This window comes from Maylandia zebra, linkage group LG3 (genome assembly GCF_041146795.1).
Source record: "Maylandia zebra isolate NMK-2024a linkage group LG3, Mzebra_GT3a, whole genome shotgun sequence".
Lineage (NCBI taxonomy): Eukaryota > Metazoa > Chordata > Actinopteri > Cichliformes > Cichlidae > Maylandia > Maylandia zebra.
In genome coordinates, this window is record NC_135169.1 from 9,359,952 (window position 1) to 9,376,280 (window position 16,329).

Below are 16,329 nucleotides of genomic sequence, written 5' to 3' on the forward strand. Positions count from 1 at the left end.
CAAAATCAAATCAAATCACTTTATTGTCACATCGCATGTGCAGGCACACTGGCACAGCACATGCGAGTGAAATTCTTGTGTGCGAGCCCCACAAGCAACAGACAAACACAACAACACAAACGAGCAAAATACAAGAATGGCTACATCTGAACTAATAAATATATGTACAATATATAATAGTGTATGCATTTCTGGATGTGTATACTAAATATTATCCTACGTGTGTGCGTGTGTGTGTGTGTGTGTGTGTGTGTGTGTGTGTATACACATTTTTACAAATTAAATAGTAAAAAAAATAAAATAATAATAATAAATAAATTATATAAAAATATACAGAGTTGAATATGTGCAAAACAAGTGGCATTTATATACAGTGTGGAGTGCATAGTGTTGAAGTTCGAGTAGTGAAGCTGAGGTGTCTATGAAGTGTTCAGCAGTCTGATGGCCTGATGGAAGAAGCTGTCTCTCAGTCTGCTGGTACGGGACCGGATGCTGCAGATCCTCCTTCCTGATGGAAGCAGTCTGAACAGTTTATGGCTGGGGTGACTGGAGTCCTTGATGATCCTCCCCGCTTTCCTCAGGCAGCGCTTCCTGTAGATGTCTTGGAGGGAGGGAAGCTCACCTCCAATTTTCCGTTCAGAGCACCGCACTACTCGCTGGAGAGCTTTGCAGTTGTAGGCGGTGCTGTTGCCATACCAGGTGGTGATGCATCCAGTGAGGATACTCTCAATGGCACAGTGATAGAAGGTCCTGAGGATGCTGGGGCTCATGCCGAATCTTTTCAGTCTCCTGAGAAAGAAGAGGCGCTGCTGCGCCTTCTTCACTGTTTTGTTTGTGTGTACTGACCACGTAAGATCCTCAGCCAGATGTACTCCAAGGAACCGGAAGCTGCTCACTCTCTCCACAGCAGCGCCGTTGATGGTGATGGGGGTGTGTACTTCTCTGCACCTCCGGAAGTCCACTATCAACTCCTTTGTCTTTGCGACGTTGAGGGTGAGATGGTTGTCTTGACACCAGTGGGTCAGGGCGCTGACCTCCTCCCTGTAAGCAGTCTCATCACCGTTGGTGATAAGACCCACCACTGTAGTGTCGTCCGCAAACTTCACAATGATGTTGGAGTTGTTAGTGGCTGTGCAGTCGTAGGTGTAGAGTGAGTACAGGAGAGGGCTCAGTACACACCCCTGTGGAGCACCAGTGTTCAGTGTGATGGGGGATGAGGTGATGCTGCCCTGTCTGACCACTTGGCGTCTGTCAGACAGGAAGCTAAGGATCCAGCTGCAGAGGGAGCTGCTCAGTCCTAGATCCTGCAGTTTCCTGTCCAGCTTCGAGGGAACGATGGTATTGAATGCTGAGCTGTAATCTACAAACAGCATCCTCACATACGTGTCTCTCTTCTCCAGGTGTGACAGGGCAGTGTGTAGTGTCAGGGCTATGGCATCATCAGTGGACCTGTTGTGGCGGTATGCAAACTGTAGAGGGTCCAGTGAGTCGGGTAGTGCAGAGCAGATGAAGTCCCTGACCAGTTTCTCGAAGCATTTGCTCACGATGGGGGTCAGGGCTACAGGTCGCCAGTCGTTCAATGAGGAGATGGTGGAGGATTTGGGTACAGGGACGATGGTGGCCATTTTGAAGCAGGAAGGGACTACAGACAGAGAGAGGGAAAGGTTGAAGATGTGTGTGAACACTCCAGCCAGCTGAGCCGCGCATGACTTGAGGACGCGGCCGGGAATCCCGTCCGGACCAGTAGCTTTGCGCGCGTTCACCTTCCTGAAGCACCTCCGCACATCCTCCTCAGACACAGTGTGCGCACTGACGTCATCCGCGGTGCGCACACTGTCCGGTCTCGTGGTGTTCGCTGTGTCGAATCTAGCGTAGAATACGTTTAGATCCTCGCACAGAGAGGCCGTGGTCTGCGGTGTGCTGGTTTTCCCTCTAAAGTCTGTGATCGTGTTTAGTCCCTGCCACATACTCCGAGGGTTGTCAAACTGTTGCTCCACCCTGTCCCTGTACTCACGTTTGGCTGCTTTGATCGTCTTCCGGAGTTGGTAATGTGCGTGTTTGTAGTCCGATGTGTTCGCGGAGGCAAAAGCGGTGTTCCGTGCCGCCAGTGCCGCGCGAACATCTCCGTTAATCCAGGGTTTTTGATTTGGGAAGGATTTAACTGTTCTGGATGGGATGACATCTTCCACGCATTTCCTGATAAATCCACAGACTGAGTCTGTGTATTCATCAATGTCTTTAGCGGCTACGTGAAACATTTCCCAGTCCACGTGATCAAAACAGTCCCGCAGCGCAGACTCCGATTGGTCCGTCCAACAGTGCACCGCCCTCCGGGTTGGAGCTTCCTGTTTCAGCTTCTGCCTGTAGGCGGGCAGGAGCAGGATGGAGCAGTGATCTGATTGGCCGAATGGGGCGCGGGGGAGGGCTTTGTACGCATCCCGGAAAGAGGTGTAACAGTGGTCGAGAAGGCGGTTCCCACGTGTGTTAAAAGGGATGTGTTGATGTAGTTTTGGTGAGACTTTCTTCAGGTTTCCCTTATTAAAGTCTCCGGCTGTGATAAACGCTGCCTCTGGGTGTGCGGTTTCCTCACTGCTGATCGCGCTGTACAGTTCCCTGAGTGCTCGGTCAGTATCCGCTTGTGGGGGAATGTAAACAGCCGTAATAATCACTGCTGTAAATTCCCTCGGTAGCCAGAATGGCCGGCACTTAATCATCAGGTACTCCAGGTCCGGTGAGCAGAAGGATTTGACCGGGTGCACGTTTGCATAATCACGCCAGCTGTTGTTGATCATGAAACATACACCACCACCTCTGCTTTTCCCAGTAAGATCCTGTGACCTGTCCGCGCGGTGCACAGAGAACCCCGGCAGTTGTATTGCGGAGTCCGGTACCTTGTCCGATAGCCAGGTTTCTGTGAGGCAGATCACGCAGCAGTCCCGCATCTCTCGCTGGAATGAGATCCGTGCCCGAAGCTCGCACAGCTTGTTCCCCAGAGACTGCACATTAGCCAGTAATAAACTGGGTAACGGTGGTCTGTAAGTGCGCCGTCTCAGTCGAACCAGAACGCCAGATCTTCTCCCTCTGCGTCGGCGTTTGCGGCCTCCAGGGACAGAGAACAAAGGCGTCTCAGGTGAGATGAATGGAGGGTCTGCAAACGGAGCGTCCGTGTTGCAAAACTTGAACTCCGGAAAGTTATAAGAAAGACCGTCTTTTATGTCCAGTAAGGTTTGTCGGTCGTACACAAGGATACAAGTGCTGCTCGTGAAAAAATAAAGGAAAAGTAAAATTAAGCACAGAAGAAAGCCGTTGCTTGGGGGAGCTCGCGACGAGGCTGCCATACTCGGCGCCATCTTGCATCCTTTTGGTATTGGTATTTGGTATTGGTATTTGGTGGTAGTCTGCCATTTTCCTCGATTTCCTGCATCATTCCGTGGAATACTGGTGCCAGAATTGTCCAGAATTCTTTGTAGAATTCTGCAGGGAAGCCGTCTGGACCTGGAGCCTTATTATTGGGCATACTTATCAGGGCTTCCTGGAATTCACTTGGTGTCAGTGGCGAATCCAGTTCCATTGCTTGACTGTCTAGTAATTTTGGGAGATTTACGTTGTCAAGAAACCAATCAATTTCATTTTTAGATGGGTTTATTTGTGGTGAGTATAAAGTTTTGTAGAAATCCCTAAAAATGTTGTTTATTCTTCCAGGGTCATATATTGTGTTCCCCGATAAATCTTTAGCAGCACATATAGTTGTTTTTTCTTTATTTATTTTTAACTGGTTAGCTAGAAATCGACCTGATTTGTTACTGTGTTCAAAATTCTGCAAGCGAAGTCTTTGTATAAGGAATTGTGTTTTTTTTTATTAATAGTTTCATTTAATTCTAGTTTTGTCTTGCATATTTTGTTCAATGTTTCCTGATCTTGGTTGCACGCGTAGGCTTCTTCTAGTGATTTGATGGTTTTTTCTAATTCCTGAATGTTTTTGTTTTCTTCTTTCTTTTTGTGTGATGAGAAAGAAATTATTTTACCTCTCATCACAGCTTTCCCTGCTTCCCATAGAACAGAAGCAGATATTCCGGGAGTGTCATTAAAGTCTAAGTATGAAGTCCATTCCTTTTTAAAATATTTAATAAAGTCTTCATCTTTAAGCAGTGATGTATTAAATCTCCAGTTTTTACTTGGCGTAGTATTATTCTTGTGCATTAGTGTTACAGATACAGGAGCATGATCACTGACAGCTATAGGATGAATCTCAGTGTCTGAAATGTCACTCAGCAGTGAGCTGCTGACCAAAAAATAATCCAGACGAGAGTAAGAGTGATGAACATGCGAGAAGAAAGTATATTCGTTACTGTTGGGGTGAAGGGAGCGCCATGCATCGCGAAGGCCAAAGTCGCTCATATACTGTTTGATTATATTTGTGGACTGCCAATTGCGCTGAGTTCCTGTTGTGTTGAGCCTATCCATTTCTTCATTTAGTCCAAGGTTGAGGTCACCGCCAAGAATGAGTATTTGCATTTCAAGTTATGAAAATGATTCGTTAAACATGTTTGTGGGTTTTACAGTAAAAAATGTAACTTTTTTCTACTCGGATTTTGACATTTTTGTCTGAATTTAGATCAACTGTGCTAATATAGTATACCAAAATGAAAAATAACTCAAGTTTCAGATATTTAAAGCTGTGCTGAAAGTAACGATACCAAACAAGCCAAGATAAACAGTTTTTAAAGGTGAGATATAGAGGTAAAATCAAAAGTAGTCAAAAACGGCCAATTATACCCTGACCCCAGAAGGTTAAATGCCCAAGTTTTAGATTTAAGGCACAAACTGATAGCTGGACATTCTCCTGGTAGAGAGTTCTTCCCTCCAGGTCATGGCGAGCTACTGAAACAGCAAAGGCATGATTTAACACTGGGCACCAGCTGCCTTAACCAGACTCCTCCGTCACTAACCACCTGAACCCAATGCCCCACCCCTCCCCTGCAGCTGAGCTGCAGACAAACCTACGCCACACAGCCCCAGAGCATCAAATTCAAATTTTATTTGTCACACACACAACCATCCACAGTATGACATTGGGGGGTGAAATGCTTGTAGCTGTACAATGCCCGACCATTAAATGACAGAAGAAAAGTTTTACAATATTTACAATTTACAGTTTACTACAGAATTTACAAATTAACTTAGAAATTTACAGTAAAGAATGTGCAAATAGCAGAAGAGATTATAAAGGTTATAAAGATTATAAATTATAGGAATTATAGGATTATAGGAAATGTGTGGTGGTGCGTGTGGTGATGTGTGTGAGAGTCCAGTCTTATAGTGACGTGTTTGGGAGAGTCCAGTCCTACACCTGGTTCAGGGCCCGAATAGCCTGGGGGAAGAAGCTCCTCCTCATTCTCTCTGTTTTGGCCTTAAGGGAGCGGAAGCGCTTCCCAGACCTCAACAGTGAGAAGAGTCCATTGTTGGGATGGGAGAGGTCCATCATAATCTTCCTAGCTTTGGACTTGCACCGCTTGGTGTAGATGGACAGCAGGTCAGGGAGCTCTGATTGAATGATGCGTTTGGCTGAGCGCACCACTCTTTGCAGATCTCGTCTGTCCTGCTTGGTGCTGTTCCCAAACCAGGTGCAGATGTTTGCCGTCAGGACGCTCTCGATGGTGCAGGAGTAGAAGTTCTTGAGCACCTTGAGTGGCAGATGGAAGTCTCTAAGTCTTCTGAGGAAGAAGAGACGCTGACGGGCTTTCTTAACCAGGGAGTTGATGTGGCAGGACCATGACAGGTCCTGAGTGATGTGGACACCCAGGTATCGGAAACTGTCCGATACCTGGCGTGCCACTGATGATGAGGGGTTTGTAATTCCTCGCCTGCTTTGTAGTGAAGTCCACGATCAGCTCCTTAGTCTTGCTGATGTTTAGGAGGAGGTTATTCTCCTGGCACCAGGTCTCATCAGGTCTTCTTTCTATGAAATGATGCGTCACTTTTAAGCCAAATGCAACAAAAGTCAAAACGTTTTCTCTTCAGTCCATAAAATATTCTCCCAAATATCTTGTGGAGCTTGGAGATGTTTTTTGGCAAATGTGAGATAAGCTTTTGTGTTCTTCTTGGTCAGCAGTGGTTTTGTCCATGAATGCTGTTTTTGCCCCGTCTCCTTTGTATTGTTGAATCGTAAACTCTGACCTTTACAGAGGAAGGCAAGGCCTTCAGTTCTGGGTGTTGTTGGGATTCGCTTGACTTTTTCGGTGAGTCGTCGATGTGCGATGGGGTAATTTCGGCCACATCTTTTCTAGTTTTCTCAGTTTGTGGATAATGGGTTCCAACATGGTGCACTGGCGCTCCAAAGCTGTAGAAATAGTTTTTAATCCTGTCCAAACTGATAGATCTCAAGACTTCTCGCCTATTTTTGAATTTCTTTTGGTCATGGCAACGACGTGTTTCTTCTGGACGTCTTTTAGCCTGCTTCCCTTTGTCAAACAGATTGTACTTGAGTGATTTCTTGATCCAGCAGGTCTGGCCTTAATCAGGCCTGGGTCTGGTTGGTGAAATGAAACTCAGTCTTCCCAGAAATATTTGGTTAATCACAGTCAATCTACGATTTTCAGTTTGGATGTTTTTTCGCTCACTAAATGAAATCATCATTTAAAATTGCATATTGAAGTATTCAGGTTATCTCTGCCCAATAATACAAAGTTGTTTTACGCTAGTTTTGTTAGTTTTAGTGAATCAGTGTTTTTGATCAGGTGACATCCTCGGCCGGGCTCTGAAGAACCTGGATGGATTGCTGCAGATGCCGTATGGATGTGGGGAGCAGAACATGGCTCTCCTGGCCCCCAACATCTACATCCTCCACTACCTGAAAGGCACACAGCAGCTCACGGCAGCCATCATGGAAAAAGCTACTAACTTCCTCACCAGTGGCAAGTTTTTATTGTTTCCTCTAAGAAGGAAATCATTTGAATCACTTCAACACACACGGTTCAAGAAACAAGCCGACAGGAGGCAGAACATTAGCCACAGCTTTTGGTCAAATGCGTCATTTTCCTCATCTGTCAGCAAGAGTCATTGAATTTCCCAAATCTCGATGTACACATGCAGATCCATAAACAATTGGAGTCCAATCATCACCATAGCAACAATGTCTCGATCATGGTGTCCCTGTTGTTACAGGATACCAAAGACAGCTCAACTACAAAAGTGCTGACGGTGCTTACACCACATTTGGAACAGGACCAGGAAACACTTGGTGAGAACATCACTGATCAAACATGTCACAAACCAGAGAGGTTACACTGGTTTTTAAATGTCCCACCAAACAGAAGACGTTTCTTGAAGTTTGACTACCCATTAATAACATAAACATGTCTACCTCTAATACTTAAAATAATTCTCCATTTAATCCTTTGACTAAGCCAACATTAACAATACCTTTTGGTTAATACTGTGTAATTTAGTAGGTAGGAAGGAGTATTAGAGCCACATAACAATGTTATTGATCATTATTAGAATAAAGTCAAATTTTAAAGCTTAAAGTTATTTTACTTTAAGAAAAAGTCTAAATACTATTTCAATAATAAAGTCTTAATACTGTTTTGTGAAAAAAGTCTAATTCAAATCTAAGAAAACAGTTGAAATGATTGTTGTTTCAAACGATTGCTATACCCTGTATAAAATGCCTTGAGTAGATGTAGTGAAATAAATCAGTGGTCTTGTGATACAGCATAGATCCTCTTTATTCCACGAGCGTGGAACCATCGGTATCCTTGCATCTGTACATTAGCAGCCATTTCCTTTTATACAAATCTAACCACATGCAGCTTTCTGCACCACTTTCTGCTTTTTGGTGTACTTATACTTACTGCCACGCTGTTTTTATTGCTACAATGACATCAGTTCCTTCCTTGTTACTAAAACTGAGTCTGAAGTACGATTTCACTAATTCAGAGGTTAAAGCAACCGTGGCAGTTTGTCCTGAAATAACTATGATATCCACATTTCTGCTTTTGTCTCAAAATACATTTTCAAATTTAATCTTGAAATTTCAACTTTATTTTCAAAATGATCAGTATTTCTTTCTCTTAATGTGACCTCACAGCCAAACATTTCCATCGTTGTAAGACGTGTAAGTGTTGTTTTCTTTCTGTCAGGCTGACTGCGTTTGTGGTAAGAAGTTTTGCCAAAGCTCAGTCTTTCATCTTTATTGATCCCAGAAAGATCGAAGAGTCTAAGACCTGGCTGCAACATAAACAACAAGAAAATGGCTGTTTTGAAAAGTCTGGGAAACTCTTCCACAACGGAATGAAGGTAACCTGCAGTTCTTCGCTGTTAGACTGTGGAAACAGCCTCCAGTCTGGATTTAACAAATTTTATTAATAATGTCATGCATACATGGAAAACACTGTACTACATACTGTAATAGCTCACATCAGTATATTCTATTATTTTATTTAAGAAATAATTTCCATTCATCTTGTTCCATTCACACCAGCACTGCTTTCTATCTAGCATTCACACATATTTATACTAAATACAAAGTATGCACTAGAGACCAACTTGGGATGAGTATATTGCCCACAAATATTTGGCATGCAGGCTGGAGCAGCGGGGAATCAAACCACCAACCTTCTGATTAGTAGATGACTACACAAACTGTTTATAAGGTTGAGGAAACCCGAGGTGAAGAAACATCCATCTCACTGGAAATACAATGTCCAGATGAACAAAATCAACTTCCTGTTCATCTCTTTAGCTGGATGTTTGAACATGCATGAAGACACTGATGATACTAAAACCACATGCAGCTGAAAATCATTTTCATGACTTCATATCCCTGAATGTTGGTGCACTGATGATAAAGTGTCTATGATGTCTTCTGTTGACAGGGTGGTGTATCTGATGAAGTGACTCTCAGTGCGTACGTTACTGCTGCCTTCTTGGAAATGAATACATCCCAACATGTGAGTAGACTCAAAGAATATCAAGGTATTCAACAAAAAAAGGAGTAGAGTTTGAGCTGCTGAGCCATGGAGTTAGGTTTAACCAGCAGTCTAGCACCCTGCTGGTATGTGCTGGATTGTCTCTGGGGCATCTTTACACAGCCTGCACCTGGGGTCTTGCCTGGTGTGATAGACCCCAGCCTCTATGGATCTTGTACTCAGAGCTTGTTGCTGTGCTGCTATGATTAGTACCTCTGTGCTGTCTTTCAGTCCAGCTTTTTTCAGCCACTGGTAGGATTTCTGGGTATCATCTACTTCCTCTATCTGCCGGTGGTACATACTGTGCAGGGGCCTGTCCTTCCATGATGGTTCCTCGCCTTCCTCCTCTTTCTTGGGTTTCTGCTGCCTGAGGTATTCACTGACCACGCTGTCAGTTGGGGCCATCTTCCTCGTACTCGTGAATATTCGTTGTTTCATCTTGGAATGTGGTGCTGACACTCACCAGTCCCTGGCCTCCTTCCTTCCATTTAGCATGCGGGACTTGGGGTGAAACCCTCCATGCATGGTTAGGAACTTTCTTGTCTTGATGTCAGTGGCTTCTATCTCCTCCTTTTGCCAGCTTATTATCCCAGCAGGGTACCTGATGACGGGCGGGGCGTAGGTTTTGATAGGCCGGATCCTGTTCTAACATTCAGCTGACTCCTCAGGATTTGCCTGACCCTCTGCAGGTACTTGGTGGTAGCAGCTTTCCCAGCAGCCTCTTTGTGGTTTCCATTTTCCTGTTGGATCTCCAAGTAGTTGTAGCTGTCCTCTATGTCTGCAATGTTGCCTTAGTTAGATTCCCTAAGTTCCGCCTACCTTTCCTCTCTTTGTTGTCATCCGACTACATTTCTCCAGTCCGAACGATATTCCAATGCCGTTGCTGTATATCCTGGTGGTGTGGATCAGTGAATCGATGTCTCGTTCACTCTTGGCATACAGCTTGATGTCATCCACATATCCACGTATCCACGTATGATGTCATACAGGAGATGGCTGACAGCTGCTTCATCCCGTAGTCAGTATCCGTAGGGACAGAGCATCTCCTTGATAGATGATGATTGTGCTATGGGCTTGAAATTGGCCTCTAGTGTTATACGCCACATTCCCATTGAGTTCTTGATGAAGGTTCTTAAAGTCCTGTTGATCTTGTACAGGTCTAGGCATTCCAAGATACAGCTGTGGGGCATTAAGGCATAGACCCTCTTGTAATCAATCCAGGCAGTCTCGGCTGATTGTTACAAGTAGCTGGTGTTTTGCACCTCTGGTATTCTTGCCAATGAGTGGGGCACAGGAACATGTGTCTCTTCATCTTAGCCACTATGATGCCTGACAGGAGCTTCCATGTGGTACTGAGGCAGGTTATTGGTCAGTAGTTGGATGGGACCGATGGGACCGATCCCTTCAGGACTGTCCGCCCTACAGTTAGCCATTCTGGGTGTCTCTCGTCAACTAACAGCTGGTTCATTTGTGCTGCCAGACACTCATGGAGTGCAGTCAGCTTCTTCCACCAGTAGACGTGAGCCATACTAGTGTATGGCAAGGTGCTGGCCAAGGCTGTTAGTCGTTGTTTGGCAGTTTCCATGGACAGCTTGCTAAACTTCTTCTTGGGCACCGTCTTTGTCACACCTTTCTGCAGCTCCGAAAGTTGGTTAACCTCCCTCTTTGATCTTAGCCTCTAGTCTCCTTCTTGTAGCTGTTCAACCTGTAGCCAAGCATCTCTCTGATCACTGCTGCTGTACTGTACATCAGCTTGTTAGTTTCGATAATCGTGGCTGTAGGTATCGCATTTACATCATCTAGCAGATCTTCACATCTTGGTAACCAGCTATGGGGAATCCAGTTTTCAAGTTTTGCCATGATCCTATCTTTCAGGTCACTTCCTCTCGCACTATAGCACTTGGGGTTTGGTACAAATCTCGGGTGGCGGTGATGACATCTCCCCCCCTGGCCTGGCGTCCTGGCTCCCCCTTGCCGTAGCATTTGTGTTGCACTTCGACAATCTCTAGCTGTGAGAGCAATACCCTTCTTTCGAATGTTGGAACACTGAGCTATTAGTTGTTTCGCTGTCAGTGTGGGTGCTGGGTATTCCATAGGTCCCTCATCCTATTCATGTAACCCCTTCTGCCAGGGTTACTTGTATAGTAGCATTCCAACAAGGCCCTATTTTCATCTCTTGCCCACCAATGCCTTCTTGTTCCAATAGTTGATCCGGGCGACGTCCGAGCTGGTATGCATATATAAATACATACACAAAAGTGTATAAACCAACAATATAATATACAATCTAATATATATATTACATATACCCCAAAAAGTTGATTCTGTTCATCTGGATGTTTTCAGTGGGAGAAACGTTTCGTCACTCATCCAAGTGACGTCTTCAGGCTCAGCTGACTGCAGGTTTCAATCTTATAAACAGTACATTTGCATAATGACTGAAACCAGCACCACTGAAGGAACAATGGGCTGGGAGGTCAGTTCCTTAATCATAATTATGCAAATTCTCATGACCATTGATCAACAACCACTGATCAAAGACAAATGATCAAAGACCACCGATCAAGGACCACTGATCAATGGCCATCAGTACCATTCACAGAGAGTTGGGGAATGGCTGCAATCACAGCATTGTAAGATGGTGACAGATGTACCCTTATGCCCCCTCCTCGATTCAGAGATGGTCTTTCCTTTTTCACGTACAGTAAATGGCCTCCTTGACCCTACACTCAAACCAGCGTTCCTCCCTGTCCAGGATGTTACATCCTCATCATTGAAAGAGTGTCCACTGGCCTGTAGGTGTGAATAGACTGCAGAGTCCTGGCCTGACGAGGTGGCTCTTCTGTGTTGTGCCATCCTCTTAGCAAGAGGTGGTTCGATTTCCCCGATGTATAGATCCTGGCAATCCTCCTGGAACTTAACACCGTACACTATGTTACTCTGTTTGTGTCGGGGTGGAGCAGTTTTTGGCGCAGCGTGTTTTGGGGTTTAAAAGCCACAGAGACACAGTGTTTAGAAAAAAATGTGCCTCAGCTGTTCTGATACTCCTGACACATACGGGATCACTACAGGTTTTCACTTAGGCAGCAGTTGTCCTTCTCTCCTGGATCGGCTGGAGCTTAGGTTTACGGTACACATCAGCTTTTAAATGTCCTCCATTCCTGATGGAAATCTCACAGTCTAAAAAGACTAACCTGACACTTTTCATATCCTCCCTGGTGAATTTGATGTGTCGTTCCACCGAGTTAATGTGATCTGTGAATTGTGGAACGTCCTGAGAATTGATTTTCACCCAGGTGTCATCCACATACCTGAACTCTCACCAGCAAGGACTGGTATCACCACCCAACCTGTACAGTGTTTTTTCAATATGTTCTTTATATTGTAAATTCTACTAGCAGATTGCTCCAGTCTTTGCTTGATCTGTACTTTCCTCTAATTGCTGTGTTTTCTATTATCACGCTGGTGTTTTGAGTGACTGAATCAGGAACTCTGCCTCCTATTCTTCTCACACTGGGTTTAATGAAAGAAGGTTTCTGTTTGTCCATTGAAGTTCTTTGTTTTGATCTTTTAAAGGATCCTGTGATGATCCAGAGCCTGGCTTGTCTCAAGGAGTCTCTCAGTGACCTGAGCAACACCTACACTACAGCTCTGCTGGCCTATGTGTTCACTCTGGCAGGAGACGTGGAGACCCGAGCTCACCTTCTGCAGCACTTAGACACAGTTGCAGTGAGGGAAGGTGAGCCATCCTTTAGCAGGACATCATTCAGGCTTCATTAGCATCACTGTGACTGTTATTGTGTTTGTAGGAGGTTTCCTCTACTGGTCTCAGACAGCAGCAGAAACATCAGCCTCCCTGTCAGTGGAGATCAGTTCTTATGTGCTGTTGGCCAAACTCAGCGCCTCCCCGACTGCTGAGGATCTGGGATATGCCTCTGGTATTATCAGGTGGCTGACTGGGCAGCAGAACTATTACGGAGGCTTCTCCTCCACTCAGGTACGACACCACCCGAACAGCATGAAGCTCATCTTTGAGTACAGTCTTAGACAAAACCAGGGACAGAAGAAATAATACTGAAGCTTTCAGTTTTCTATCAGATATGTAAAACAGATTTGTTTTAGCCAGGCAGAGAAGTTTTATTCTTTAGTTAGAATAATTAGAACATAGTTAGTTAGAACATGACAAGTTTTGTCTAAAAATTCATTGTTTTAACAGAATAGCAATGTTACCTCAGACTTCTGTACCAACTACACGTAACAGCCTGTAAATAACAGATCACCTGCGAGTTTATACCTGTAATTTCTATACTTTGATAATTCTCAGTTAAAGATATTTTAACCTGTTTAACGTTTATTTAACCAGGAAGTGAACTTTGGAAAACTTGAGATTAAGGATCTCTTTTGTGAGAGGGTCTCAAAGTGACACAGGCCGTTTTAACTTAATGTCTATTCCGCTTAAGCCCATGAAATATGGAGACATATGCTGTGTGTGTTAACCACAATGAATCCATCCTGTAGGACACGGTGGTGGCTCTTCAGGCTCTGGCTCTCTACTCCACTCTGGTGTTCAGTGCTGAAGGTTGGAGCACAGTGACAGTTCAGGCTCCCAGCAGTCAGCTGACGTTTGATGTAAATCAGGGCAACAAACTGCTCTACCAGGAGGAGGCGCTGCAGGACGTGTCAGGAAAATACAGGCTGGAGGTGAAGGGCACTGCATGTGCTTCAGTGCAGGTCAGTGACAGCATCACGTGAGAAGCTCCTGGTTGATGTCAGAGAAAGGGTTTCTTCTTTTTCTTTTTCCTTATACAACTTCAGAGAGCATTAGCATTGTCACATGTAATAAAGCTCATCTTGCACATGTATTGTCATACACAATAAAGACATTAGACCTGGCAGTAATAACTGTAGAGAGTACAATGCTATTTTAAACTAAATTGGAGAACTGAGCAAAAACAAATGAACTTTCTGTCTGTATCAGAATCAGGGAAACTATTAATCCCAGAGGGAAACTGAGTTGTCATAGCAGCAAATATACAACAAACATCAATCAGTCGTATAAAATGAGTGTAGATATAACAGAGATGCTCATATTAAGATGAATATAGACATATAGGTATGACTATAAAAGTATGTGTGCTAATATGTGTCATGGTGTAGAACAGTGACAGCAGGGTGCATTGAGGTGTGATTAGTTCTGTTCCACACGTGACCCAAGTGTGTTTCCCAGATTTCTGCCACCTACAACATCCCAACACCTGCTGATGTCACCACTCTCAGTGTGAGAGTCCATCTAGAGGTCAACACCAGTGAATCTGCTAGACCCAAATTCACTGTGCAAATACAATCACTGTAAGTATGTGACAGGTGAGAGGAGCGCTCTTTACCCGTGTGGAGGAACTGCTGGTAGATGAAAAGCAAGTGTGCACACAGGTCAGTATAATCACACTGTTCAAACACAGGTACAGTGGAAAGGAGGAAACTACAAACATGGTGATCCTGGACATCAAAATGCTCTCTGGATTTTCCCCAGACCCCGAGTCTTTGAAGAGTGTGAGTAATTAGACAGATTCTACCAACGAGTGCATCTCATGTGATAATTGTGAGGATAATAATAAAATGATGTCATCTCCTCACAGCTCAAACGTGGCCTCCTGGTGAGTCGTGTTGAGCAAAAGGAGGATCACGTTCTGGTGTACTTAGAGGAGGTAAGTGAAAGTCACCGTGGGGACACCAGATGATGATCTTTGGTACAAACTGTGTCTGCGATTGTTTCTGTCTCGTCCAGTTATCAAAGGACACACCCATCAACCACAGCTTAGAGATCATCCAGGAGCTCCCAGTGGACAACCTGAAGCCAGCCGTGGTCAAGATCTATGACTACTACCAACCAGGTCCAAGTCTAACTAAGCTTTACTCCAACAGCACACTGACACACTTCAGAGGATCCATCAGACTGAACAGTTCATACAAGCTGATGTTTCCATCAGTGACTCAGAGAAATGACACGTTCATGTTTTTCTACCATGTTTCTGTCAGGTGACCAGGCTGAGACCCAATACATGTTTGTCTCGTGAGCTGCAGGTACGAAGCTGTAACAACACACACCTTTCACACACGTTCATGTTCACAGCATCAATGCAAAGAACTTTGAGCTTTTACTAACTTGTATTCTTCGTCTCACAGTTTGAAGAAGCTGTGGCTGGTCCTGAGGTTTAAACCTGCATTTGAATAAAGATACTTTTTCTGCTCACATGTGTGTAAGCGTGTGTGTTAACAGCTCCAGTATTATTAGTGCTTCTTTAATAACAGGCTTCATTATTAATAATCGGCAGAATGGAAAATATAGTGCTGTGAATGCACCGCTGAAACTGGCCTCATGCTGCATTTCTGTCTTTGTGCAGGTTTAGACAAAAACAAAAAGGTGCAAGTGGGCAACAAGTGGGCAACAAGTGGGCAACAAGTGGGCAACAAGTGGGCAACAAGTGGGCAACAAGTGGGCAACAAGTGGGCAAAACATTAAAAAAGCTAAACGTGCTCGTGGGAGACATTCAGTGACAGCTGTCAAGTGACGTCCACGGAAATACAGACAGAAACGTGTGTGTGTGAGTGTGTGTGAGTGTCTGTGTGTGTGTGTGTGTCTGTGTGTGTGTGCGTGTGTGTGTCTGTACGCGTGTGTGTGTGTCTGTGTGTCTGTGTGTGTGCGTGTGTGTGTGTCTGTACGTGTGTGTGTGTCTGTACGTGTGTGTGTGTCTGTACGTGTGTGTGTGTCTGTGTGTGTGTGCGTGCGTGTGTGTGTGTCTGTGCGTGTGTGTGTGTCTGTGCGTGTGTGTGTGTGCGTGTGTGTGTGTCTGTACGTGTGTGTGTGTGTGTGTGTGTGCGTGCGTGTGCGTATGTGTGTGTGCGTGTGTGTCTGTGTGTGTGTGTGCGTGCATGTGCGTGCGTATGTGTGTGTGCGTGTCTGTCTGTGTGTGTGTGTGCGTGCATGTGCGTGCGTGCGTGTGTGTGTCTGTGTGTGTGTGTGTGTGTGTGTCTGTGTGTGTGTGAGAGCCTTTAACATACAGAGTGTGTCTGTGGAATCCAACAAAGCTCTTTCACTTGTGTACTTCATGTAGGTGTGTTTGTGACAGTGGAACAACATCACACCTTTAACAGTGTACAGGATACAAAAGCCAACCATAAATGCTAACTGTACATGAAACTAAAAGTACACAATGATGTCATTCAAATAACATCTAATGGTACAAGTACATTTATACTCAGCACTACAAGTAAATGGCTGCTCCTAACAGGCTGTGCTAACAAATTAGTCTGTTTGTAAAACATTTTTATCATTTTACAGTTTTATTAAACTGTGGGCATT

The 16,329-nt window shown here is 44.6% G+C and overlaps 1 protein-coding gene across 1 annotated transcript in view; it reads left to right on the top strand.

Annotated features, from left to right (window-relative positions):
* The window catches only part of LOC112431891 (alpha-2-macroglobulin), a 46,592-nt gene extending 31,373 nt beyond the window's left edge, over positions 1-15,219 (top strand). Inside the window, exons 24-36 of the mRNA XM_076879295.1 lie at positions 6,738-6,914; positions 7,165-7,240; positions 8,142-8,298; positions 8,877-8,951; positions 12,546-12,708; positions 12,779-12,966; positions 13,488-13,700; positions 14,197-14,318; positions 14,429-14,519; positions 14,606-14,674; positions 14,755-14,860; positions 15,006-15,050; positions 15,153-15,219. Coding sequence (XP_076735410.1) covers positions 6,738-6,914; positions 7,165-7,240; positions 8,142-8,298; positions 8,877-8,951; positions 12,546-12,708; positions 12,779-12,966; positions 13,488-13,700; positions 14,197-14,318; positions 14,429-14,519; positions 14,606-14,674; positions 14,755-14,860; positions 15,006-15,043 — 1,475 coding nt within the window. The 3' untranslated portion in view covers positions 15,044-15,050; positions 15,153-15,219. The remainder of the gene's footprint in view (positions 1-6,737; positions 6,915-7,164; positions 7,241-8,141; positions 8,299-8,876; positions 8,952-12,545; positions 12,709-12,778; positions 12,967-13,487; positions 13,701-14,196; positions 14,319-14,428; positions 14,520-14,605; positions 14,675-14,754; positions 14,861-15,005; positions 15,051-15,152) is intronic.
* Positions 15,220-16,329: the final 1,110 nt, after the last annotated feature.